This window comes from Mustelus asterias, chromosome 1 (genome assembly GCF_964213995.1).
Source record: "Mustelus asterias chromosome 1, sMusAst1.hap1.1, whole genome shotgun sequence".
NCBI classification, from domain to species: domain Eukaryota; kingdom Metazoa; phylum Chordata; class Chondrichthyes; order Carcharhiniformes; family Triakidae; genus Mustelus; species Mustelus asterias.
The window spans coordinates 83105001-83131671 of NC_135801.1; the positions used below are offsets into that span (position 1 = coordinate 83105001).

General features: G+C 43.4%; 1 protein-coding gene across 1 annotated transcript in view; it reads left to right on the plus strand.

Annotated features, from left to right (window-relative positions):
* The first annotated feature begins 1020 nt into the window (after positions 1 to 1020).
* The window catches only part of LOC144495817 (serine/threonine-protein phosphatase with EF-hands 2-like), a 43180-nt gene continuing 17529 nt past the window's right edge, over positions 1021 to 26671 (plus strand). The window contains exons 1-11 of the mRNA XM_078216386.1: positions 1021 to 1075; positions 4668 to 4795; positions 6483 to 6540; positions 10544 to 10722; positions 13346 to 13460; positions 15315 to 15361; positions 21181 to 21347; positions 23629 to 23665; positions 23766 to 23915; positions 26062 to 26163; positions 26245 to 26445. Of these exons, the coding sequence (XP_078072512.1) occupies positions 1021 to 1075; positions 4668 to 4795; positions 6483 to 6540; positions 10544 to 10722; positions 13346 to 13460; positions 15315 to 15361; positions 21181 to 21347; positions 23629 to 23665; positions 23766 to 23915; positions 26062 to 26163; positions 26245 to 26445 (1239 nt within the window). The remainder of the gene's footprint in view (positions 1076 to 4667; positions 4796 to 6482; positions 6541 to 10543; positions 10723 to 13345; positions 13461 to 15314; positions 15362 to 21180; positions 21348 to 23628; positions 23666 to 23765; positions 23916 to 26061; positions 26164 to 26244; positions 26446 to 26671) is intronic.

Below are 26671 nucleotides of genomic sequence, written 5' to 3' on the forward strand. Positions count from 1 at the left end.
TCAGTTTTGAGTGTGTTCATTTATGTCACTATTGAAATGTCCCCTAACATGGGGACAATAACTGCATTGCAGCATATTAATGTAATGCAGGTGGATCTGGAGTTCAGGTCGAATATTTTTACAAGAGGTTTAAGGGTTGCTGCTGCCTCATTAGGTTGCATTTCTGACATCAATCAACCGACCAAATTCTTTTTCATGCCCCTGAAAAATCCAGGCGGATAAAGGTGTGACAATAACACTGTCTTCATTATATCATCCGGTTTCATGCTTCATATTTCACTTGCAAACTTCCTATGCAAAATGCAAGAATTTCTTCCCATTTGCTGAGAATCACAAGTTCATAGAATCCCTACAGTGCAGAAGGAGCTATTCGGCCCATTGAGTCTGCACCGACAACAATCCCACTCTATTCCCGTAACCCCACATATTTACCTTGCTAATCTCCCTGACACTAGGGTCAATTTATCATGGCCAATCCACCTAATCTGCACATCTTTGGACTGTAGGAGGAACACAGTAAGAAGTCTCACAACACCAGGTTAAAGTCCAACAGATTTATTTGGTAGCAAATACCAAATACATGGTATTTGCTACCAAATAAATCTGTTGGACTTTAGCCTGGTGTTGTGAGACTTCTTACTGTGTTTACCCCAGTCCAACGCCGGCATCTCCACATCATGACTACTGTAGGAGGAAACCAGAGGAAACCCACACAGACACGGGGAGAATGTGCAAACTCCACACAGGCAGTGACCCGAGGCTGGAATTGAACCTGCATCCCTGGCACTGTGAGGCAGCAATGTTCATCACTGTGCCACTGTGCTGCCCCTGTCCATTAAACATTGTGTTCACTCTTTCTGAGCCAATTTTTGCCAAGGTTTTACTGGATCTATTAATCTATTTCACTGCCCAGTAGTCTATATATGTGATTTAACCTTCAATAAATAAACAACTTTCTTCTCACAGCTTTTGAAGGATAGGGTGGCGCAAAAGAAAGAGTTTTTGGAAGACTACGAGATCATGGGATGTGGTAGTTCTAGAGTTAATACTAATTCAGTGAAGAGGACAGTGAAAGGTAAGACTGAGTACTGCTTACTCACTTGTAACATGATAACAGCTTTAGGAATCCTCATTTAGACAATATATCTGACACATTTAAAACTAAGGCTTACTGTAATTTGTGATTCCTGATTTCAGCCCAGGTATCTTCTGCTAAAATACACATTGAAAGCCGTTGTGATAGCTTGCCAAGTTTCCCTTTGGAGTTTGGTTAGCATGGCAATTACCATCTGCCAGATCATAACACTGCCCAAGTTACCAAAAGGAAAAGAATACCATCACTGCATTAGTACACAGGAATAGAAATATAGATCAACAAATACAGAAAAAATACAGATCACAGAATTCATCAGTCACTTTACTCAAGTTATGGACAAAGGAAGAAAGGCCTAAACTTTGGCCATTGCCAATCTAGCTCTTCTAGGCTTAGTAAGTGGAGTGTGTCCTCTGAGGAGGACAGAACCTATTCCTTACCAGACAAATAGATCCCTAACTGTGTGAATTTCTTTGTAACTGAATTGGTTTGGAGCCTCTTAATGATGATCTTCTGTATTCATGGATTATAGAGTCATGTGTCAGAATTTTTCCGTCTCGCCTGCCCGAGGCTCGTAAGATCCCACCCGAGGCCAATGGAGAATGCCGTTCTGCAAGCCTTGCCTGCCCCGATTCCAAATTGTCCATGCCGCCCAGTTTTTATCACTAAGCTAGTCCCAATTGCCTGCGTTTGGCCCATTTTCCTCTATACCCATCTCTCCTGTGTAACTGTCTAAATGCTTTTTAAAAGACAAAATTGTACAACCTCTACTACTGCCTCTGGCAAATCGTTCCAGGCACCCACCACTCTCTGAGTGAAAAAATTGCCCCTCTGGACCCTTTTGTATCTCTCCCCTCTCACCTTAAACCTATGCCCTTTAGTTTTAGACTCCCCTACCTTTGGAAAAAGATGTTGACTATCTAGCTGATCTATGCCCATCATTATTTTATATATATATTTTGTATATATGGATTGTTCAAAACAGTGAAGAGAATATTGAACTAAATGCCCATTACCATTATTTTACAAAAAGAAAGCTCATTTTGAATGAAGAATATGAATTAATTCAGTTTTATGTTTGTTTTATGTATTTTAGAACATCACTGCACAGCTGGAACAGGTAAGAAAAAAGAATGTCATTGACTCTTTTGGCCTGTTTACATTGAAATTAGATTTATATTGGTTTCACTTATCTGTGGTAATTGTTTAAACAATGGGGTAAATTGAGCAAAAATGCACATAACACTGCTAGTTTGCAGAACCAGAATTGATGCTAGAGGTTTATAGCAGTGTCTCTGATTCATGCTCCTGTCTAATGAAGGTTCAAATTGCTATACAATTATGTTTCAAATGGAGCTTTGAGAAACGTCTGGAAATGTGCTATTTAAGGGGAGTACATAGACACAGACATAGACGATAGGAGATAGGAGCAGGAGGAGGCCATTTGCCTCTTTGAGCCTGCTCCACCATTCATTACGATCATGGTTAATCATCCAACTCAATAGCCTAATCCTGCCTTTTCCCCATAGCCTTTGGTCCCATTCGCCCCAAGTGCTATATCTAGCCGTCTCTTGAATACATTTTGGCATCAACTACTTCCTGTGGTAATGAATTCACCACTCTTTGGGTGAAGAAATGTCTCCTCACCTCCGTCCTAAATGGTCTACCCTGAATCCTCAGACTGAATCCTCAGTACCATTTTAAATAATTTATGTCACCCATTTGAAGCACTTCCACATTATGGTGGAACAGGCAGCTAGAGAATAAAAGCCCTGTGAATTAATTAATGGCATGTGAATGTCACTAGCAAGACGATATTTACTACTCTGTGTCTCCTGGAAGTGCAAAATGGCCACCTGTGCATGTGCACTGGTCAATGCAGACCCTGCTCAGTCGGAAAACAGCTAATGTCGGATTGCACACATGATATCATTCTGTAACAATGGGTGAGGTTCTCTGGTCTCCCCTCAGCATCCTTCTTGATGGAATGGGAGACAGCCCACTGTTCGATGGTGGCGGGATCCTCTGGTCCCACCGCTGGCAATGAGAATGCCCACTGACTCCATCCCATGCCACTGGGAAATCCCCGGCAAGTGGTACACCACCAGCAGAACCAGAGAATCCCGCTTGCGTGAACGGCCAGAAAATTCCAGCCAATATGTTTCAGGCAAACAAGATGATGGGCCATAATACATCTTGCATTGAGTAACTGGGGCATACTTGGTTCATAGTCGAAATGAAATTTGAAAATGAGAAATGTAACACAAATACTTATATTCTATATTGCAGAAATTTAACGGGATGAGTTACAGTGCAATTGCAAACAACCTGTAGGGGGTGACTGCAAATTAATGCCTTTTTGAAGCTTTGCTAGAGGGGGCCAGTTAACTCTGTTGGCTAGATGTAGCTCTGAATAACCCCAACAACAGGGGCTCAATTCCTGTTCCAGCTGAGGTAAACTTGGGACTTGCCTCCTCACCCTGCCCCTGAGAGTAGGAGGCAACGGAAAACCACCACAGGAGATTGGCTCAGGATGAAGCATCAGCGCACAGTGGGCTATGGAGCTGTCCTCAGGCACAGCACATGTACCATTCTGTAACAGATCCCTTCAATGGTTTCTATTTCTTTAAGTTTGATTCAAACAAAATTTCCTTTTTCCATTTCTGATGCTTCACCTGGACCCATCTGCTTGCACCTGGCATTAAGTGATTAATTATGCAAATGACCTTCCACTGGAAGATTCTGAGTGTTTTACTCACTCATCTTTTTGGTGTCATTTGCACCATTTCTTGGGCCTGTGGGTGGACTGTGTCCATGACGAGGGTAAATACTTTTTCCCTCTTCTGGACTCTTCCATCCTTTTGCTGATGGGAATCCTGCTGAGAAGTCATCCCGCATGATAAATAAGCAAGGATATAATTGCTTTAGAAGCATTTCAGGGAAGGCTCACTCACCTGATTCCTGGGATAAAGGGGTTATCTTACGAGAAAAGGTTGAAAAGTTTACAGCCGCAACCATTGGCATTTCAAAGAATGGGAGGTGATCTTATTGAAATATATACGGGGACTTGACAGGATAGCTGCTGAGAGGATATTTCCCCTCATGAGCAAGACTAGAACTGGAAGATAGAGTTTATACATAAGGGGCCTCCCACAGGAGAGGAATGTTTCTCTCAAAGAGCCGTTAATCTGTAGAATTTCCTTGACCAGAGAGCAATGGAGGCTGGGTCATTGAATATTTTTAAGGATGAGTTAGATTTCTGATTGACAAGAGAGGTGAAGGGTGTGGGGGTAGGCAGCAAAGTCGAATTGAGGCCACAATCAGGTCAGCCATGATCTTATCAAATGGCAGAACAGCTGTGAGGGGCCAAATGGGATTGTGGTCGGTGCAGACTTGATGGGCCAAATGGCCTCCTTCTGTACTGTAGGGATTCTAAGACATGGCCTACTCCTAATTCATACGCTCATATGTATATCTGTATGTTTAGTAAGAGGAGTTGGGTGGAAGCCTACCAGGCAGGGCAAAACCCACCTTCCATCCAATGCTTTATATTTGTGTGCATTTCTCCTCACAGCCATTAAGGCTGCCATTCTCATTCAGAGGTGGTACCGTCAATACGCTGCCCGCTTAGAAGTTCGCAGACGGTGCACGTGGACTATTTTTCAATCTATTGAATATGCAGGAGAGCAGGATCAGATCAAGGTAAGGATGAACAGACTTAAAGTAAAGCTTATTTATTAGTCACAAGTAAGGCTTACATTAATACTGCAATGAAGTCACTGTAAAATTCCCCTAGTCGCCACAGCCCGGCACCTGTTCGGGTCAATGTACCTAACCTGCACGTCTTTCAGAATGTGGAAGGAAACTGGAGCACCCGGAGGAAACCCACGCAGACACGGGGAGAACGTGCAAACTCCACACAGACAGTGACCCAAGCCGGGAATCGAAGCCGGGTCCTGGCGCTGCGAAGCAGCAGTGCTAACCACTGTGCTACCGTACCGTACGGTGACTTGAATGATGTTGCACTATATATCCTGGGAAGGGACTATTCTCACCTCTGAAAGCCTTTAGCCAAAGCCACAAGTTAATCAAAACATTCTATCGGGTTCATACAAGATAAACGTTTCTGACCAAGGTTGTAAAAGGGAAATAAATTTCAGTCACAAGGCTGCGCTGTGATGATCTCCACTCAATAATTAAATGATAGAATCATTGGTGTAGAAGGAGACCATTTGGTCCATTAATCTTATACTAGCTCTTCCAATCAATTTGAGCTGGTCCCAACTGATTGGAAGGCAGGAACGGAAAGACAAACACACAATGGACTTCCACAGAATTCCTGCCACGCCACATGTACAGCCATTTGATGAGGTCACCATGAGGTGAAAAAATCCTGGCCGGGGTCAGAAAGCTGATTCAAAGAATTAATTCTGACACTAATAAATCCAGTCAGGAATTCAAGGGAAACTTCTTTACTATGGTCAGAATAATTAAATTGCTACCACAAGGAATCATTGATGATATATTGAATGGGAAGCTTGGCAGAAAGGAGTGGAAGATTATACTACTAGGGTTGGAATGACAGAGTGGCATTTGAAACAAAGGCAAAAGTACTACTGAGACACAACTGGTGCTGATGATAGCACTAATATAAGATATAATTTTACCCGGGTACGCCTTACATTTAAAAGCAAGGACCCAGATTCCCCTAACTGTTAATTTAAAAAGCTCAGTGAAGAGCTGAGCAAAATCGATCAGATTTTGATCCTCAGTTTGTGCTGAAATACTTGAACTCATCAAATGGCCATACGTTTGCTGGGGGATTGTGTCCCTGTTTGCTATCCAACATTCCCTTCTGGAAGCGCAATTGTGTCAGCTTCAGGTGAGAGCAAGTTCAGGCTCAAATGCAATTTTCCTTTCAACTGGACAGTTGCATGTGGAAATAGTCAATTGGATGAGGCTTTGCTGTTTTTAAATGATGCTCACTTGTGTTCATTAGGCCAGACATGATCAGTGCTTCCTTTGTAACAGCATTGCTGCCTCACAGTGCCAAGGACCTGGGTTTGATTCCTGGCTTGGGTCACTGTCTGTGCGAAGTCTGCATGTTCTCCCCGTGTCTGCGTGGGTTTCCTCCGGGTGATCCGGTTTCCTCCTACAGTCTGAAAGATGTGCTGGTTAGGTGCAATGGCCATGCTAAATTCTCCCTCAGTGTACGTGAACAGGCGCCGGAGTGTGGCGAGCAGGGGATTTTCACAGTAACTTCATTGCAGTATTAATGTAAGCCTACTTGTGACACTAGTAAAAAACTAAACTAAAACTAAACTGCTGCTACTATTCTCAATCATTTCTCCCGTTTCCAGTAGCGATGATGTTTATTTCTGTTTTACAGCTCCACAATTTCTTCAGTTATTTGATGGATCACTTTACTCCAGCTTCTGGCAGTGAATGTAAGTTGCTTAAAGTTGCTGCTGGTTAAGATGTGCAAAGATAACTCCAAAGATGTGCCGGTTGGGTGGATTGGCCATGCTAAATTTTCCCTTAGTGTCAGGGTGATTAGTAGGGTAACTTTGTGGGGTTAAGGGTATAGGGCCTGGGTGGGATTGTTGTTGGTGCAGGTTCGATGGGCTGAATGGCCTCCTTCTGCACTGTAGGGATTCTATGATTCTAAGATCAATTTTTCCCTCCAAATGTCTTCCTGCAACAGGAACCATGACAACTGGGATCTTTAGTAAAAGTGACTTCAAGTACACATTTGTAAAAGCAAATATATTTTCTGCTTCAGTACTCAGGATATAATATCCAGTTGCTTATTTCATCTATTTAACTTCATGACAAAAGTTAAGACTTGTGGAGTCAGGGAAAAGTAGCTGGAAAGGAAATGGAAAAAACAGAATAAAGTAGGGGTAAAGAATACATATCCAGATTGGAGGAGGCTGGCAGTTCTCCAAGGATCAGGACTGGTTCCACTGTTATTCATAACTTACAATAATTATTTGGACTTGGGAACGTGTAATTCAATACCAAAATTTGCAAATGTCAACTAATTGGGGGGATAGAACTAACACTGAAGAAGAATGCAGTGTAATACAAGGGAACATTGGATAACTTGCAGACTGGACAGGTAAATGGCAAATGTTTAACATAGACAGAGTGTGAGGTGGTGCATTTTGCTTGGAAAAATAGAAACTTCCGCTAAAACTTAGAAAAGAAGAAACCAAATGGAGAAGAAGAGTAAAGGGATTGAGGAAAACAAGTGAACAAACAAAAGCAGCACTGCAGGTCAACAAAGCAATCAAAAATACCATCAAAGCACTGGGACTTCTTTCTAGGGGGTATGTAATTCAAAAATAGTGAAGTTATGTTAAACTTGTACAGGACCCTGGCCAGGTCACACTCAGAGTATTGTACATAGTTTTGGTCTACAAACTATAAGAAGGACAAAGAACCACTGGAGAAAGTCCACAATGAAATTTGCAAGAGTAGTTCCAGAACTGAGATAATACATGGTGGCACAGTGGTTAGCACTGCTGCCTCACAGCTCCAGGGATCTGGGTTCGATTCCCGGCTTGGGTCACTGTGTGGAGCTTGTACGTTCTTCCCCTGTCTGCGTGGGTTTCCTCCGGGTGTTCTGATTTTCTCCCACAGTCGAAAGATGTGTGGGTTAGGTTGATTGGCCATGCTAAATTTCCCATAGTGTCCCGGGATGTGTGGATTAGCAGGGTAAATGCAGGGTAAATTGTGGGGATAGGGCCTGGGTGGGATTGTTGTCGGTGCAGACTTGATGGGCCGAATGGCCTCCTCTGCACTGTCAGGTTTCAATGATTCTAACTATTGGGAAAGACTGAGCAGGCTGGGGATTTTTCTTTGGAAAGGGAAGATGTAGAGGTGACCTGTGTTATGACCAGCCCCAGGTGAGATTGCCTCAAAGTTATTGATCCAGGCGAGTCCTCCCCTCGATTTGTCACCATCCGACAGGGATATCCCCAAATGGTTACAAACCCAGGTGAGGAGGGATAAATGGCTCCTGGACTTTATTCAACCTACCCTGTGTTGATAGCAACAAGGATCAATCTAACAAGGTTCCCTGTCCCTTCGTTACCTTTTCCTGAGCCAATAGTTATGTTTCAAAAGGAGCCAAATTGACCAAGCTTTCCTGAGTTAGGGTAGAGTCAGTTTATTAACTACTAAAAAGGTAAGGAGAAATGGCAAAACACATACATCTATGTTCATACAGAATAAAAGAATTGAGTCCAATAGTAAGTAAATAGAAATAAAAGGTTATACAGAACAGTCCTTCAATTGCAAGGAGTAAAAGTTGCGACCGTTACAGATTGATTCCAGTATAGTTGACTTCTGTTGCCAAATAGTTGATTCTTTGATTCAGGTGTTCTGTGGTTTGGTAGAGATATTTCTGTTCATTTTGGATATTGCTGTGAAAGATGGCTAGTTTTTGCAGGGGCACTGCTTCAGTTACTGTATCTCACGCCTTCAGTGTGGAAAACTTCCAGCTGCTTTTCCTCACAGCACACAGACAGACACAGACTGATAGACACCAGCCGGCTGGTAACAGCAGGCTTTTAACTCCCTTCTTTGTATATTTCAACAGGAAACCGGGATACACTGGTCTCCTCTAAGCAACCTATCTCATCTCTAAGACCCAGGGTCTTTGAGATGAGATAGTCGCTCTGTCCCTTTTTCTTCACCGAGGATGATAACCAGTCTGTAGATGCTTTTTTGAAGTACCTTGTCTGGAAACTGGGAGGAGTTCCATTGTCCTTTAGAGAAACACCCTGTAGCCATTCCTGTCCGTGGCTAACTGTACATCTCAGCCACCCTTGGGAGTTTGTGTCCATTTTAAAATAAAACGCAGATCTTTTTAAAGTCCAATATTTCTGTGTATAATTCCCTGGTATTTTTTCTCCATTGCGACACCTACTAGATGTTTATTAAATTATGATGTGGAAATGCCGGCATTGGACTGGGTTAAGCACAGTGTGGTAGACTTCAGTTGTGCCTTTGTCCTGCCTGGACCACCGTTGTGTGTTTGTTATGCCTGGACACATCCCCTGCCGGCTCGGCTCCTCCCCTTGTCACCTAGTATAAAGGTGGCTGTTTCCTCCCCCTTGTTCAGTTCGGGTCAGTTATCTGTTGGGATGTGCTCCAGGTTCTGTAATGAATAAAAGCCTACAGTTGTATTGGCACACAAGTGGTCTTTTGCCTAATTGATAGCGCATCACACAGTAAGAAGTCTCACAACATCAGGTTAAAGTCCAACAGGTTTATTTGGTAGCACAAGCTTTCGGAGCGCTGCTCCTTCTTCAGGTGAGTGAGGAGCTGTGTTCACAAACAGGGCATATATAGACACAAACTCAATTTACAAGATAATGGTTGGAATGCGAGTCTTTACAGGTAATCAAGTCTTAAAGGTACAGACAATGTGAGTGGAGGGCCAAGCACAGGTTAAAGAGATGTGTATTGTCTCCAGACAGGACAGTTAGTGAGATTTCGCAAGCCCAGGCAAGTCGTGGGGGTTACAGATAGTGTGACATGAACCCAAGATCCCGGTTGCGGCTGTCCTCATGTGTGCGGAACTTGGCTATCAGTCTCTGCTCAGCGATTCTGCGTTGTCATGTGTCGTGAAGGCCCCCATGAAGAACGCTTACCCGAAGATCAGAGGCTGAATGCCCGTGACTGCTGAAGAGTTCCCCGACAGGAAGAGAACACGTCTGCAAAGTCTCACTAACTGTCCTGTCTGGAGACAATACACATCTCTTTAACCTGTGCTTAACCCTCTCTCTACTCACATTGTCTGTACTGTTAAGACTTGATTACCTGTAAAGACTTGCATTCCAACCATTATCTTGTAAGTTGAGTTTGTGTCTGTATATGCCCTGTTTGTGAACACATCTCCCACTCACCTGAAGAAGGAGCAGCGCTCCGAAAGCTTGTGCTGCCAGACAAACCTGTTGGACTTTAACCTGGTGTTGTGAGACTTCTTACTATAAAATTATGAACGGGATGGGCAGAGCAGATGTGGAGAAAATGTTTCCACTTTTGGGTGAATCCAAAACTAAAGGTTATAAACAAACCAAGAGCCAATAAGGCCGTGTTTTGGCTGAATATTTTTTATTGGGTTGTTCCAAGAACTTAAGTCTTGGCAACAATTAAATTGTAGCTTTTAGTAGCAAAGACTAAAAAATACCTTAAAATTATTAAATACTATCCCAGAGAATTGACATAATACGCTGTAAATATACTTTAGGTTTAAAAAAGCACCTTAATTCAGAAATATGTTTTTTTATCTACAGTCATAAGATAAACCTGAGCTTTGTAATGTATATCTGTTCTGAAAGTCAAACTGTAGCTCTGCTGATGTGGCAACATCAGAATTGCACACATTACACTTGGATTGTGGTTAGGAAACATTAACAATTTCCATTCCCCCCACAGATGATCATATTTCCCACATTTTCACTCCATCAGATGAGTCATGTAAGGATGTAGAGGAGGATAGTCACTGTGTCTACCCGAGCATTGAGGTTTCAGTCTCTTACCCTGGACCCCAGCTCTGTTTTCCTCTTACTCCTGCAGATGTAACTACCTTACTGGAGGCCTTTAAAGACGAACAAGTAGGTATTCAGAGAAAAAATGTCATTTTTTTCCTCCGAGGTACTACAAAGCCTAATATCACTGAAAAGAACATCAGATGACATAGCAGATAGAATATAATGTGGAAAAATGTGAGGTAATACACTTTGACAGAAGGAGCAGATGTGCAGAGTATTTCCTATGGTAAGAAATTAGAAAGTGTGGCTGTACAAAGGGACCTGGGTGTCCTTGTCCATAAGTCACTGAAGGCTAACTTGGAGATGCAGCAAGCTGTTAGGAAGGCTAATGGAATGTTAGCCTTTATCACAAGAGGATTTGAGTACAGGAGTAGTGAAGCCTTGAATCAATTGTATAGAAGCTTGGTTACACCGTACCTGGAGTACTGTGTGCAGTTTTGGTCCCCTTATCTCAAAGGATATTATTGTCATAGAGGGAGTGAACTGAAGGTTCACCAGACTTGTTCTGGGGATGGCAGGGCTATCTTATGAAGAAAGATTGGACAAACTAGGCCTTCATTCTCTAGAGTCTCGAATAATGAGAGGTGATCCTATTGAAACTTACAAATACTAAAAGGAATAGTCAGGATAGATGCAGGTGAAATATTTCCCTTGGTTGGGGAGTTTTGAACCAGGGGACACCATTTCAAAAGAAGGGGAATCCACTTAGGATCGAGATGAGGAGAAAGTTCTTCACACAGAGGGTTGTGAATCTTTGAAATTCTCTTCCCCGGAGGGGCTGTGGAAGCTCAGTCATTGAGTATGTTTATTAGCAATAACATAAAGGGTTATGGGGATAGTGTGTAAAAGACATTGAAATGTCTGATCAGTCAGGCTAGTATTAAATGGTGGAGCAGGCTCGATGGGCTGAATAGTCTGCTCCTGTTCCTATGATGGGCAAACAATCTGATATTGCTCATTTTAGACCAGAGCTGAAAGGGAAAGTGCTATAAAAAGCCATTGAAAAAACTGAAGAAGTTAAATGCAAGTCAGAAGTCATCCTTTACAACAAAAGCTCAGTTCTAAAAAGATATCCCAGTGTCTGAGCAGAAGGAAATGTTCATCAGAACTGAGACAGAACAGGATGAGATGTTTAGGATCCTCAAAGAAATAATCACGATGGGATGGCCAAAATAAAAAAAAACCCTCTGGAATTGGTAAGACGTTGTAGAGAGGAGTTAGCCACAGCAGATGGTTGACGTGGGCATATTGAAATGTGAAAAACCTGCATGTATGTGTCGGTCCAGAATAAATCAGAACATTGCCCACAGTAGAACAAATTGTTCTTCCTGCTTGAGATACAAGACTAAGGGTAGGATTTTCTGTTCCTGCCGCCACTGGCATCAAATGAAATTTGGCTGGTCCACTGCACCCCCCGCGGCAAGTCCTGCCACAGCAGGGTCTGGAAAGTTCCAGCCCAATACAACCACCAAATTAATTTTGTGGGAAAGAAACATCCAACAGTGGCATTAAGCATCCAGAAAGAATTAAAGGGAGGCACGGTGGCACAGTGGTTAGCACTGCTGCCTCACAGCTCCAGGGACCCGGGTTCGATTCCGGCCCTGGGTCACTGTCTGTGTGGAGTTTGCACTTTCTCCCCGTGTCTGCGTGGGTTTCCTCCAGATACTCCGGTTTCCAAAGATGTGCAGGTTAGGTGGATTGGCCATGCCATAAATTTCCCCTTAGTGACTAGATTTATAGGTTAGATGGGATTAACCAGGGTAAATGGGGTTATGGAGAGAGGGCCTGGATAAGATACTCTGACAGAAAGTTGGTGCAGACTTGATGGGCTGAATGGCCTCTTCTGCACTGTAGAGATTCTACGATTCTAAATTTCGAGGATGCGCTACTGGCTCAGAATCTGTTAATTGGAAACTGCAAGATAAGGTTACAACATTCTTGCCTCATTTTTGCACCCCACACTCATGTCCAATATAACTCTGCCACAACAAAGGCCTTCCAATTTCTGACCTCATTGCGATATGTTAAAAGGTAAACATTTGTAAACACAGACCATTATTAGTTTTCTCTTTAATATTAATTTCAATAAATTTTAAGTAATTTCATTCTTGGCCGATTAAGATTAGATGCAAATGGAAAATAGTAAAGTTTATTCATTCATTTGTCACAAGTAGGCTTACATTAACACTGCAATGAAGTTACTGTGAAAATCTCCTAGTCGCCACACTTCGGCGCCTGTTCGGGTACAGTGAGGGAGAATTTAGCATGGCCAGTGCAACTAACCAGCACGTCTTTCGGACTGTGGGTGGAAACCGGAGCACCCGGAGGAAACTCGCACAGACATGGGGAGAACGTGCAGACTCCATACAGACAGTGACCCAAGCCGGAAATCAAACCCGGGTCCCTGGCGCTGTGAGGCAGCAGTGCTAACCACTGTGCCGTCCACAAGTAACGAGCTTATTATAAATAAATGAGTAAAGGAAATGAGGACAGAATGTTTCAGACCAGTTCCATATGAATTCTATAAAATGCATCAAGGAGTGATTTGGAGTTTTTACATATTTTTACAAATTAAAAACAATTTAAGGAAGGCTTCTGAACCTTTAAGTGTATTTATCTATTGCCATGGATATGTTAACAAGGATGTTGCTGCAATTTCTCCCACTCACTCCATTTCTCTCAGTAGCAGCTCCATGCTCACTATGTGTTGCAGCTTCTGAACGAAACCAAGAAACATCTGGAGCATTTGCCAAATATCAACCACGTTTCTACCTGTTATGGTAAAGAGATTACAATTTGTGGTAAGAAGTGATTCCATTTCCACTCTACTGTTTCTCAGAAATGAAAAGGATTACGGAATCTGTATGACCTCTCTGTTAATTATTTTCCAAATCAGAGATATATTTAGAACGGTAATTCCGGTCGAGTGCTATACAAGGCTTGAGCATTTTTGAGAGCTTTGTACGACATTACAAATCACAAGCACAAGATTGATGCATTTGTAAATGTTACTTGATTTTATCGCAGTTGTATTTCACCCTGATGTGGTTAGTTTAGATCAGATTCAATTTAGGGAATCATATAACACGGAACAAAGTCATTCAGCAAATTGGGTCTGTGTCGCACCTTCCAAGAGAAACCAGTTTATCCTGTTCCCTGACCCTTCATTTCCCTTCAATACCCGCCCCCCCCCCCCCGGGGGCCGGCCGCTGCCGTCCAGCATTTTGGCAGGATGTGGCCCTTCACCTGCAGCTACTGCTACTGTGAGCGGGAATGTGGCCATGAAACGCAACCCAATGGCTATTGGCACTCAAATGGCCAGATCAGGGAGTAGGTAAAAGGAAACAGTATCCGGCCCATGCGCAAGTCATTTAAAAGAAATTACTCATTCGTGGCGTTCAAGGCCCTGATTCCTGTCTAGACTCCACCCTCCCACAGTAGGCCAAGTTGGGTTGCGGTCTCTTAATGTTCTTCGCCTTTGTTTGTACTAATTCTGATATTACCCATGGTCCTCAGTAGCAGAGCAAGTGGGCAATATTTCAATCACTTTGAGGTTAATTTTAAATTTAGCCGCATATGTAAAGTGGACGATATCGGACTGGTAACGTTGTTTCCAGTTTATCTTTCCATTGAACGCCTTTGAGTCTGGTGGTTGGTGACTGTCAGAAGATGTGCAAAATGGTCCCACATAACCAGGGAGCTTGCTATGACAATCTTTTGAAGATACTAATGGCTATTTGGCCATGTGACAGGTGGTGGTTGAGGGTCTAGCTTGGTGGAGCTGGTGATGCAGACCACCCCATACAATTTTCAGGTTCCTCTGTAAATTGGCAATCAGCATGACCCACTGTTATGGAAAGGATGAGGATACATCTGCAACTTGATGTCTTACCATGGTCGTGGCATCCCAATTGACATTTTCAGATACAAATGAGCAAACCATGTGAGGCGCGTCTGATAAATAGACAAGGCTGATGTTGCCAGGAACAGAAGGCTTTTATTCGCTAAAAAGGAACGATGTGGAACAGACAATAAACAGAACAATACTGGGCATGAGGATCTCCCGACTGAGGCCGGAGGGGGAGGGCTGCAGCCTTTATACCCTGAGGGCGGAGCCTCCAGTTAAAGGTGCAGCCGAATTAAAGGTGTCAGGGAGTGTCTCATATACGAACAGTAATGGCAACAATATATACAGCTCAACCGTGCCGAAGGCACGACAGTGGTTTAGCACACCGTGTGCTGTGCTTGTTACACCCATTTGTACCTTAAGGGTCTAAAACATATTTGTAGCAGCTATTTGTTGTGTGGGCAGGAGAAGCAGGTTCCATTTTGGCTTCAGGAATATATTTCTGGCCTGCGATTGGTCCATATTCAACATTTCCAGGACCAGCTCCTCTGTAAAAAGACATGTGATGGCAATTTATGCATTAAACACCATCAGAATTCCTAATCACATACCTAAAACATACTAAACCTGTCTATTCTCTTCAGAGAAGCTGACTGGAATACATCTGGCAGCTATTTCTATCCTTATTTTTGATTTCCAGTATTTGCAGCTTTTCTTTCTTACTATACAACCTTTGATTATACTAATTTCTGTTGAACCAATTGTGATTAACAAAATAATTGTGTTACTTTCTCCACGGAATTTATAGGTGACTTGCATGGAAAATTGGATGACTTATTTTTAATATTCTATAAGGTATGCCTACATATTTTTGAAAACCAATTGCCATAATGTTTTTGCATAGAATATTGTGCTTTGGAAAAATATTACACCTGTATCCGTTTTTAATGGCCCCAAACCTTCCTTTAACAACCTCAAGAATATTTACATCAGCTCTAGATTGGTCCATAATAGCGTCATAGCGGTTTACAGCATGGAAACAGGCCCTTCGGCCCAACTTGTCCATGCCGTCCTTTTTTTTTTAAACCCCTAAGCTAATCCCAATTGCCCGCATTTGGCCCATATCCTTCTATACCCATCTTATCCACGCAACTATCTAAATGCTTTTTAAAAGACAAAATTGTACCCGCCTCTACTACTACCTCTGGCAGCTTGTTCCAGACACTCACCACCCTCTGTGTGAAAAAATTGCCCCTCTGGACACTTTTGTATCTCTCCCCTCTCACCTTAAACCTATGCCTTCTAGTTCAGATTCCCCTACCTTTTGGAAAAGATATTGACTATCTCGCTGATCTGTGCCCCTCTTTATTTTATAGACCTCTAAGTTCACCCCTCAGCCTCCTACACTCCAGACAAAAAAGTCCCAATCTATCCAGCCTCTCCTTATAACCCAAACCATCAAGTCCCGATAGCATCCTCGTAAATCTTTTATGCACTCTTTCTAGGTTAATAATGTCCTTTCTATAATAGGCTGACCAGAATGGCACACAGTATTCCAAGTGTGGCCTTACCAATGTCTTGTACAACTTCAACAAGACGTCCCAACTCCTGTATTCAATGGCTCTGACCGATGAAACCAAGCATGCCGAATGCCTTCTTCATCACTCTGTCCACCTGTGACTCCACTTTCAAGGAGCTGTGAACATGTACCCCTAGATCTCTTTGTTCTGCAACTCTCCCCAACACCCGACCATTAACTGAGTAAGTCCTGCCCTGATTCAATCTCCCAAAATGCATCATCTCGCATTTGTCTAAATTAAACTCCATCTGCCATTCGTCAGCCCACTGGCCCAACTGATCAAGATCCCATTGCAATTGGACATAACTTTCTTCATTGTCCACTATGCCACCAATGTTGGTGTCATCTGCAAACTTACTAACCATGCCTCCTATATTCTCATCCAAATCATTAAATAAATGACAGATAACAGTGGAGCCAGCACTTATCCCTGAGGCACACCGCTGGTCACAGGCCTCCAGTTTGAAAAACAACCCTCCACAACCACCCTCTGGCTTCTGTCAAGAACAGTAAGAAGTCTCAAACACCAGGCCAAAGTCCAACAGGCCTACCCGACAGCACAAGCCACAAGCCCCCGGAGCGCCGCCCCCCCACCAGGCGAGTGGGAGCCCTGCCCACAAACAGGGCATACAAAGACACAAACTCAATCCATAAAACAATGGCCGGAATGCGAGTCCCCACAGGCAACCAAGTCCCAAAGGCACAGACAACATGAGTAGAGAGAGGGCCAAGCACAGGCCAAAGAGATGTGCACTGTCTCCAGCCAGGACAGCCAGCGAGACCCCGCAAGCCCAGGCAAGTCGCGGGGGTCACAGACAGCGTGACATGAACCCAAGATCCTGGCCGAGGCCGTCCCCATGTGCCCAGAACCTGACCACCAGCCCCCGCCCAGCGACTCCGCGCCGCCACGCATCATGAAGGCTGCCCCGGAGGATGCCCACCCGAAGGTCAGAGGCCGAACGCCCGCAACCGCCGAAGTGGTCATTTCAGCGGTCACGGGCACCCGGCCTCCGATCCTCGGGCAAGCGCCCCCCAAGGCGGCCCCCACGACACACGACAACGCAGAGCCGCCGAGCAGAGACCGACAGCCAAGCCCCGCACATGAGGACGGCCCCAACCGGGATCCCAGGACCACGCCACACCACCTGCAACCCCCACGACCCGCCCAGGCAAGCAAAATCCCACCAACTGTCCTGGCTGGAGACAACACGCATCTCCCCAACCTGTGCTCAACCCTCTCTCCACCCACACCGTCCGCACCCCCAAGACTCGACCACCTGCAAAGACTCGCACTCCAACCATCACCCTGCAAACTGAGCCCACGTCCCCACATGCCCTGTCTGTGAACAGAGCTCCCACCCACCCGACGAAGGGGCAGCGCCCCAAAGGCCCGTGGCCCGCACCACCAAACAAAGCTGCTGGACCCCAACCTGGTGCTTTGAGACCTCCCACTGTGCTTACCCCAGTCCAACACCGGCATCTCCACATTCTGTCAAAAAACCAATTTTGTATCCATTTAGATACCTCACCCTGGATCCCGTGAGATTTAACCTTATGCAACAACCTACCATGTGGTATCTTGTCAAAGGCCTTGTTAAAGTCCATGTAGACAATATCAACTGCACTGCCCCATCTACCTTCTTTGTTACCCCTTCAAAAAACTCAATCAAATTTGTGAGACATGATTTTTCACTCACAAAGCCATGCTGACTGTCCCTAATCAGTCCTTGCATCTCTAAATGCCTGTAGATCCTGTCTCTCAAAATACCTTCCAACAACCTACCCACCACAGATGTGAGGCTCACCGGCCTGTGGTTCCCAGGCTTTTCCCTGTAGCCCCTTTTGAACAAAGGCACAACATTTGCCACTCTCCAATCTTCAGGCACCTCACCCATGACTTTTGATGGTTCAAATATCTCGGCTGGGGGACCCACAATTTCCTCCCGTGCCTCCCACAATATAGAGTCAACATAGCACAATAACAACAGCAAATATGCCGCCCTTTATACAGTCGAAAACAACTCCCAGCCCAAATGAGAATAGTTTCCAAATGTCAATCAAAACACATTATCATTTCACAATGATAAATATACAAGAACAACAAACTAATATAAACACAATATCAACAGCGCGCATGCATTGCGAGTTTTGCGGGTTAGTTGATTGGCCATCCTAAATTGTCCCTCAGTGTACCAGGGTGTGTATGTTGGAGGGATTAGCCAGGTCAATATGTGGGATTTTGGGGATAGGGCCCGGGTGGCATTGTTGTCAGTACAGACTCGATGGGCCGAATGGCCTCCTTCTGCACCGTAGGGTTTCTATGACGATTATCTGCAAATACGGCCTTCCGAGGTTGCAAACAATTCTCAATGACTAGAAAGAAGCAAACTAATAGAAACACAATTCCGACAACTAACAGGCTGTCCTTAAGGCAGCAATAAAAAACTCCCTTTCAATCAGAATGGGGTCCGTTGTGAGTTATCTGCACCCTTCCGGGGCTTCCCCCTCCGTATTTTCCCCTTCGTGGGGTTCCGCCTCCCGGGATTCTGCTCTCAGGGTTGCACTTTCCGAGGCTACACCTTCCGGGCTACACCATAAAATAATAAAACAACAATCTAATATAAACACAGTATCAACAAATAGTAAACCCTCCTTAATACAGTAACAAACAACTCTACTACAATGAGAATGGAACATTGTGAGTTATCTGCAACCTTCCGGGCCTTCGCCTTCCGGATTTCTGCCTTCTGGGGGGTTTGGCTTCCCGGGGTTTGCCTTGCCAGGGCTACATCTCCAGGGAGTTACAACCAAATCACAATGATAAAATAATAAAACAACAAACTAATATAAATACAGTACAATCAAACAATAATACAGCAACTCCCTTGCAATAAGAATGTAATTCTTTATAAGTTACCTGTAACCTTCCGGACGTTTCGCCTCTCGGGGTTACAAACTGTTCATCAAAATACTTCCAAGCTCTACCCCTTGGGGCCAGAGCTTCCGGGGTTACATCTTTGGGGGTTACAACTTCCTGGGTTACGCCTTCCAAGGTTGCACATTCCAGGGTTATGCCTTCCGGGGTTTTGCCTCCTCGGCTGCACAAGCCCCAACTGGAACATCACCTCTCACATAAGTCCTAGCTGGGATAATAGTTCTTACACGAGTCCTAAACAGGACAGTTGGAAACAAAATTTGGCCCTCAGAAAGGAAGCAAAGGGAAGCCCAGGAGTGGCTTTGACTGGAAATCACAGGCCCAGAAACTGTGGCCAAGTATCAGAGCAACAAACAGCTCCAACTGCACCAGTACTGGGAACAAAGACCTCACTCCAAAATCCCCCATGATACCAAACAACTGACCCAATATCCCAATGTGTCCCAGCACCCTCAATAACCACTCTCTCAATGCGCCCCAGCACCCTCAATAACCACTCTCTCAATGTGTCCCAGCACCCTCAATATCCACTCTCTCAATGCGCCCCAGTACCTTCAATATCCACTCTCTCAATGTCTTACACTGCATTCAAGATCCACTCCCTCAAGTTGTCCCAGTCTCTTCAACATGCACGCTCTCTTTGTGTTCCAGATGATTTAGCACACTGTTTTTGAGTCAGTTCGTACGTGACCTCAGACTTTTGTATATTTTTCCCGAAGGAAGAAGGTGGAAGAGAGAATGTCCGGGAGGCGTTGGGTCCTTAATTATGCTGGCTGCTTTTCCGAGGCAGCGGGAAGTGTAGACAGAGTCAATGGATGGGAGTCTGGTTTGCGTGATGGATTGGGCTACATTCATGACCTTTTGTAGTTCCTGCGGTCTTGGGCAGAGTAGGAGCCATATCAAGCTGTGATACAACCAGAAAGAATGCTTTCTATGGTTCATCTGTAAAAGTTGGTGGGAGTCGTAGCTGACATGCCAAATTTCCTTAGTCTTCTGAGAAAGTAGAGGCGTTGGTGAGCTTTCTTATCTATAGTGTCAGCATGGGGGGACCAGGACAGTTTGTTGGTGATCTGGACATCTAAAAATCTGAAGCTCTCGACCCTTTCTACTTCGTTCCCGTTGATGTAGACAGGGGCATGTTCTCCTTTACGCTTCCTGAAGTTGATGACAATCTTCTTCGTTTTGTTGACATTAAGGGAGAGATTATTGTTGCCGCACCAGTTCATCAGATTCTCTATCTCATTCCTGTACTCCATCTTATCATTGTTTGAGATCCGACCCACTACGGTGGTGTCGTCAGCAAACTTGAAAATTGAATTGGAGGGGAATTTGGCCGCACAGTCATAGATGTATAAGAAGTATAGTAGGAGGCTGAGAACACAGCCTTGTGGGGCACCGGTGTTGAGGATGATCGTGGAGGAGGTGTTGTTGCCTATCCTTACTGATTGTGGTCTGTGAGTTAGGAAGTTCAGGATCCAGTCGCAGAGGGAGGTGCTGAGGCCCAGGCCATAGAGTTTGGAGATGAGTTTCGTGGGAATAATAGTGTTGAAGGCTGAGCTGTAGTCAACAAATAGGAGTCTGACATAGGTGTCCTTGTTATCTAGGTGTTCTAGGGTTGAGTGCAGGGCCAGGGAAATGGCGTCTGCTGTGGACCTGTTGCGGCGGTAAGCAAACTGTAGTGGATCCAGGCAATCCGGGAGGCTGGAATTGATTCGTGCCATGAGTAACCTTTCGAAGCACTTCATAATGATGGATGTCAGAGCCAGCGGCCGATAGTCATTAAGGCATGCTGCTTGGTTTTTCTTCGGTACCGGGATGATGGTTGTCTTCTTGAAGCAGATAGGAACCTCAGGTTGTTATAAAGAGAGGTTGAAGATGTCTGCGAATACTCCAGCCAGCTGATCTGCGCAGGATCTGAGTGCACGTCCGGTACCCCATCCGGGCCAGTCGCTTTCCGTGGGTTGACTGTGGGGTGACTGAGTGATAATGTAAAATGGCTGATGTTGATTTAAAGGAAATGAAAATAAGAGATAGATATATAACAGGTGGCTGTGGGGGAAATAGCCTACTTGTTACTGCACCATCTTACCACTCACATAGTTAATGTTAGACGATTGCCTTTCTGTTACTAATGTAGATTTATTTTTCTTCCCTGACCAGAATGGGCTCCCATCACCAGAAAAGGTGTACATCTTTAACGGTGACTATGTTGATAGAGGGAAATATTCTATTGAGATTCTGATGATCTTGTTTGCATTTCTACTGGTCTATCCAAAGGGAGTCTATCTAAACAGAGGAAACCATGAAGATTATGTCATCAATTTAAGGTACACAGCATAGTTCACCATGGTGTTGATTCCCTCCAATGTTTCAGTGCATATTCAGTGACTCTTTCAATCAGCCAGTAATGCTATCTAGTGGCATTAGGACTGCTACAGTCAGCTACAGGATTGCCTGGACTAACCAAAGGGCAACATTGGCCAGAATTCCCTCTCCTGATCAACAATTTCTGGAACTATTCACGAGAACTCAATTGAACTCAGTCAACACGTGTTATCAAAGCCTGGACAGGAATAATAATTTGTCAAGTAAAAAACAGCGAAGTTACGAGCTACTGTGGGAGCTCTCCTCATCCTCCAGGTACTATGGTGACCATGGATTGGTCCATGATAATGCTTGGCAAAATACTGCAGTGGTTTGCCATTGCCTCTGCAATATGGCTGAGCTGGAAACTCTTCTCCCTCTTATTTTCTTCCACCTGGCAAATTGGACAGATTTACAGGCTGTTACTCAACTGGTTTAGCCATGTTAGGAATGCATCTCTCAAGTCCTGAGGTGGGATTTGAACCCAGAGCATTTTGGCCCAGAGGTAGGGATGCTATCATTGCACCACAAGACCGTGGAAGCTCTATGCAGCATGAAGTCAATACATTAATTGGAGAGGAAAATTTCATAATGAAAGGAAAGGATGACCATCTCTTTGGAGTTCCTAGGTCTTTTTAATGAATTTCTAACAGACTTTGCAACGCGTGTTCAGAGAACATCCTACCAGCTGAAATAAAGATGACTGATCTAGGGATAGATAAACATAGGAACAAGAGTAGGCCATTCTGCACCCCCAGCCTGTCCAATTAGATTAGCGTTGTTCTGTGAGCTAATTCCATCCAATCAACTTAACTGCATATCTATTAATCGCAGCTTTAAAATTAACAAGCTGTGATCTATTATAACAACAGGAAGTGCTGAAGAAACTCGGCAGGCCTGGCAGCATCTGTGGAGAGAGAAACAGAATTAACGTTTCAAGTCCAATATGACTTTTCCGAGTGGAAGAGAGGAAGAAGTGTGATAGGTTTTATGCTGTTGAAAAAGATAGAGGGTCAGGTGGAGCGTAAATGGAAGACAGGGATGGGTTAGAGGGCAGGGGAGATTAAATTACAAATATGTCATGGAATAAAAGGCAAAGAGATTGGGAATGGGAGTCATAAAAGAACAAAACATTGGTCCAGAATAAGTGCTAATAGCTGAATAAAGGTCAGTGCTGTCTGAAAGCAAAATAGCAGAAAATGTTAATAGCAGCTCTATTATTTTGATGGGAGCGAGTTCCAAACTCCTACCACCCTTTTCATTAAGTGCTTTTCTTCACTTCTCTCCTGAATAGCCCAGCTGTGACTTTAAGGGCTGTATTTTACATTCCCCTGCTAGTGGGCTTGAAGGTTGGGGGGTCAGGGGGACATGTAAAATTCAGCGGGTGGCTCTCCTGCTGCCTGTCCGCCCGTCCCCAACCTGCTTGATATTTCACAGAGGCACTGAGCCTTTAAATGGCCAATTAACGAACAGTCAAGGGTCTTAGCCCACCCCACTGATATTTTACCTGTGGCAGTGGGAGGCCTATGCCACGTGGTAAACCTGGCTGTTTCAGCTGTGTAGGCTGGCGTTGGGCAAGAAGGTGTGGATACCTCCCTTTGCAGGTGCACTGGGCCCATCAGAAACACCCCTCACTCTCAAGATTAAGATCCCCCTCCTCTAATCTTTCCCCACTTCCTTATGTAATCATCCCTCATCATTTAAACTGTAGAACCCTGTTAACTTTGCAATTGCAATCATTCTAAAGCCATTATATATCCTTGCTAAGTGTTGATGCCTATACATTACTCGAGGGGTGCCATGGTGGCACAGTGGTTAGCACTACTGCCTCACAGTGTCAGGGACCTGGGTTCAATTCCTGGCTTGGGTCGCTGTTTCCGTGGAGTTTGCACATTCTCCCCGTGCTGCAATGGTCTCCTCCCACAGTCTGAAAGACATGCTGGTTAGGTGCATTGACCCAAACAGATGTTGGAGTGTGGCGGCTAGGGGAATTTCACAGTAACTTCATTGCAGGGTTAATGTAAGAGTTACTTGTGGCTAATTAATAAACGTTTACTTTGAGATGTGGTCTAACCAGGATATGGATGGAACATTGCTGCATTCAGTTTATAACTTGTTGCTGAACATTTTAGATAACCAGATACATCCAAACATATGTAATAAAAATAGCATAAATTACACAAACAATCCTACATTTCCTGAAATATAACTCTTACAATTTCAAGTTATATTTTACCATTACAGGTATGGTTTCACAAGGGAAGTAATGCAGAAATACCAGGTAAGCATTTGGATGACTTCTCCTGTGTTTTTTCTGCAAGCTTGATATATACTGTTGGAATATTTTCTCTACCTCTAATGAATTTTTATATTTGCTTTAGGTGCATGGCAATAGGATACTGAAATTAATACAGAGCGTTTTCAGTGGGTTGCCATTGGCAACTATTGTAGATGAAAAAGTATTGATTATTCATGGCGGTGTTTCAGAAACCACAGATTTGGATTTCCTGAGCAAGATTAACAGACATAAGGTACATTCTAAACACTTAGTATAATTAAATGTCATATTTACAGTCTGAATTGTTAAAAAGTTATTCTAAATTTTATTTTGCAAAGTATCGTTGGATTTTCTCAATTGCCATTATTTTTATTTAAATGTGCTGGAATATCAGGAAACCCCGAGCAATGCCAAGTTATCCATCGCTTTCTATTTCTCAAACATCAAAGATGTACAGGTTTAGTGGACTGGCTGTGCTAAATTTCCCCTTAGTGTCCCAAAATGTGTAGGTTAGGGGATTAGCCATGGGAAATGTATGGGTTTACAGGATGGGGAGAGGGCCTGTGTAAGATACTCTATTAGAGAAATAAAATATCAGATATATATATACATATCTGATATTTTATTTCGCTAATAGAGTATATACTCTATTTGAGAACTAAAATATCAGATATATATATCTGATATAACATAGATATAAAATAGTCAGCAAGAAATCCAATAGGGAATTCAAAAGAAACCACTTCAGCCAAAAAGTGCTAAGAATGTGGAACTCCCTACCACAGCAAATAGTTTTGATATATTTAAGGGGAAACTAGACAAGTATTTGAGGGAGAAGGGAACAGAAAATTACAATGGTAGATTTCGATGAAAAAAGATGGTAGCAGACTTGCATGGAGCATGAGTACTGGCAGGAATTGGTTAGGCCAAATGGCCTATTTCTGTGCCACGTACTCTATGTGCCTAGTGTATTTAATTTATCTACAAGATGGAGACTTGCAATGGTTGTGAAAAGTCTCTCATTTTCTTGCGTTTTTTTAAACATCTGATAACTGATAGGCTATGAGGTAAAAATCCACATATCTGATGCCTGGTAACCTCATATGGAATAATAATTATAATTTTAATATGCCTGTCCAATCCCTCACTGTTTAGTGATGCAGGTGGAGAGAGTGATGTCAGTATCTGGTTTTGTTGGTCTAAACCTAGGGAATTGGGCGGCATGGTGGTTAGCATTGCTGCCTCACAGTGCTAGGGACCTGGGTTCGATTCCTGTCTTGGGTCATTGTCTGTGCGGAATCTACATATTGTCCCTGTGTCTGCGTGGGTTTCCTCTGGGTGCTCCAGTTTCCTCCCACAGTCTGAAAGATGTGCTGGTTAGGTGCTTAGGCCATGCTAAATTCTCTCTCAGTTACCGAACGGGCGCTGGAGTGTGGCAACTAGGGGATTTTCGCAGTAACTTCATTGCATTGTTAATGTAAGCCTGCTTGTGACACGAATAAACAAACTTAAAGGAATTGAAAATAGTGATTGTTTTTAACCTATGCTTAGTGAACTAACTCTGTACTTTTGTCGAACAATTCCACCTATGCCAGGGTAATGAAATAAAAGCATTGTCATTTTGATTTGTAACAGGAAGGTACTGTCATTGGGTTAATTTAGATTGGATTCAAATTTAGTGTTAGTGGTGTTAATTTATCTGAGATCCTCCCAAAAGCAAACATTCATTTCTACTCCTGGGACTATTCAGCACCTCTACACTGACAGTATCGAGGTAAAGCTCTAATCTAGTGACATCTTTAGAAATAAATCTGCAGGATTTTAATGAATTTGCCCACTTAAAGACAAATGTGTTTATTTGATTGCAAACAAATTGGCAATAATCTATTACATAAAAGAGGGTCTTCTATTATGGATATATATTATATACAAAAAAGAAAGACCTGCATTTAGATAGTGCCTTTCATGACCTCAGGCTACCCAAAGTATGTTGCAGTCAATAAAGTACTTTGTGAATAGTCACTGTTGTAACATAGAAGATATATTATACTGGTTAACTTTCAGTGATGTTTAAACTGACCTGTGTTTAAAACTGTAAAAATCTGTTTAGTTAGTCACCTGTACAGGTTTAACAAAGGCCTATGCTGAAGATAGTTGGAGGCTAATTTCTAAGGAAAATTAGTGGTTTTCTTTATTTTTAAGATACTACTTGCTCATGGTTGGTTATCTGTTGAGGTGTGATTTGTTGCTGCTTTCTGAATATTTTTTAAACTAATCAGATTAAGGTGCAGGTGCAGCGAATGAGCCAGGTCTAAGACTTTTAAATAGGTGGATGGATAAATAAGATATACAAAACAAGAGTGCTTCTTTCTGAAAACAAACTCACCTGTTTACAACAGTATGTTTCAATCTTGAGACCACCCAGAAGGAAAAGGATTGAACGGCACGAGCAAGTCTCCTCCGATCAGGAGCAAGACTCCAGTGGGGACAATGAGCATTGTGTGAACAAACCTGAACAAACTCCAAAGAAGAATTCAGCATCAGACACCCTTAACCTTCACTCTCCCTCACGCAAGAGTGAGAGGAGGAAGGGTTTGGGCACAATAAGTACCAAGAGAAAGGAAATTTCTAGAAGAGTACGTCATTCAGTTGAGGAGGAACTAGAGAAATGTCGCAGAAAAGTGGGCTTCAGTAACACATATGATGAATCGAAAACATCACACCCTATGTTGAATTCAGACACTCAAGAAATCTTTGACTCGGATGATCATGAATGGAAACAGGTGAGTGGACTGTAAAAAATATATATAAAAAAAAAATCATATCCATCAATTTATAAGGAACTATAAAACAGATTTGTACCATGCTACAATGAGGCCTGTACATTTGGGGCATAAAAATACTTCTATACACAGCAGATGTAAAGCATTATCAGGATAGGTGACTGAGACCAGAAAACGAGACTCATTGAAAAATAGTTTTAATTGGCAAGGCAGTGAATTGAATCTA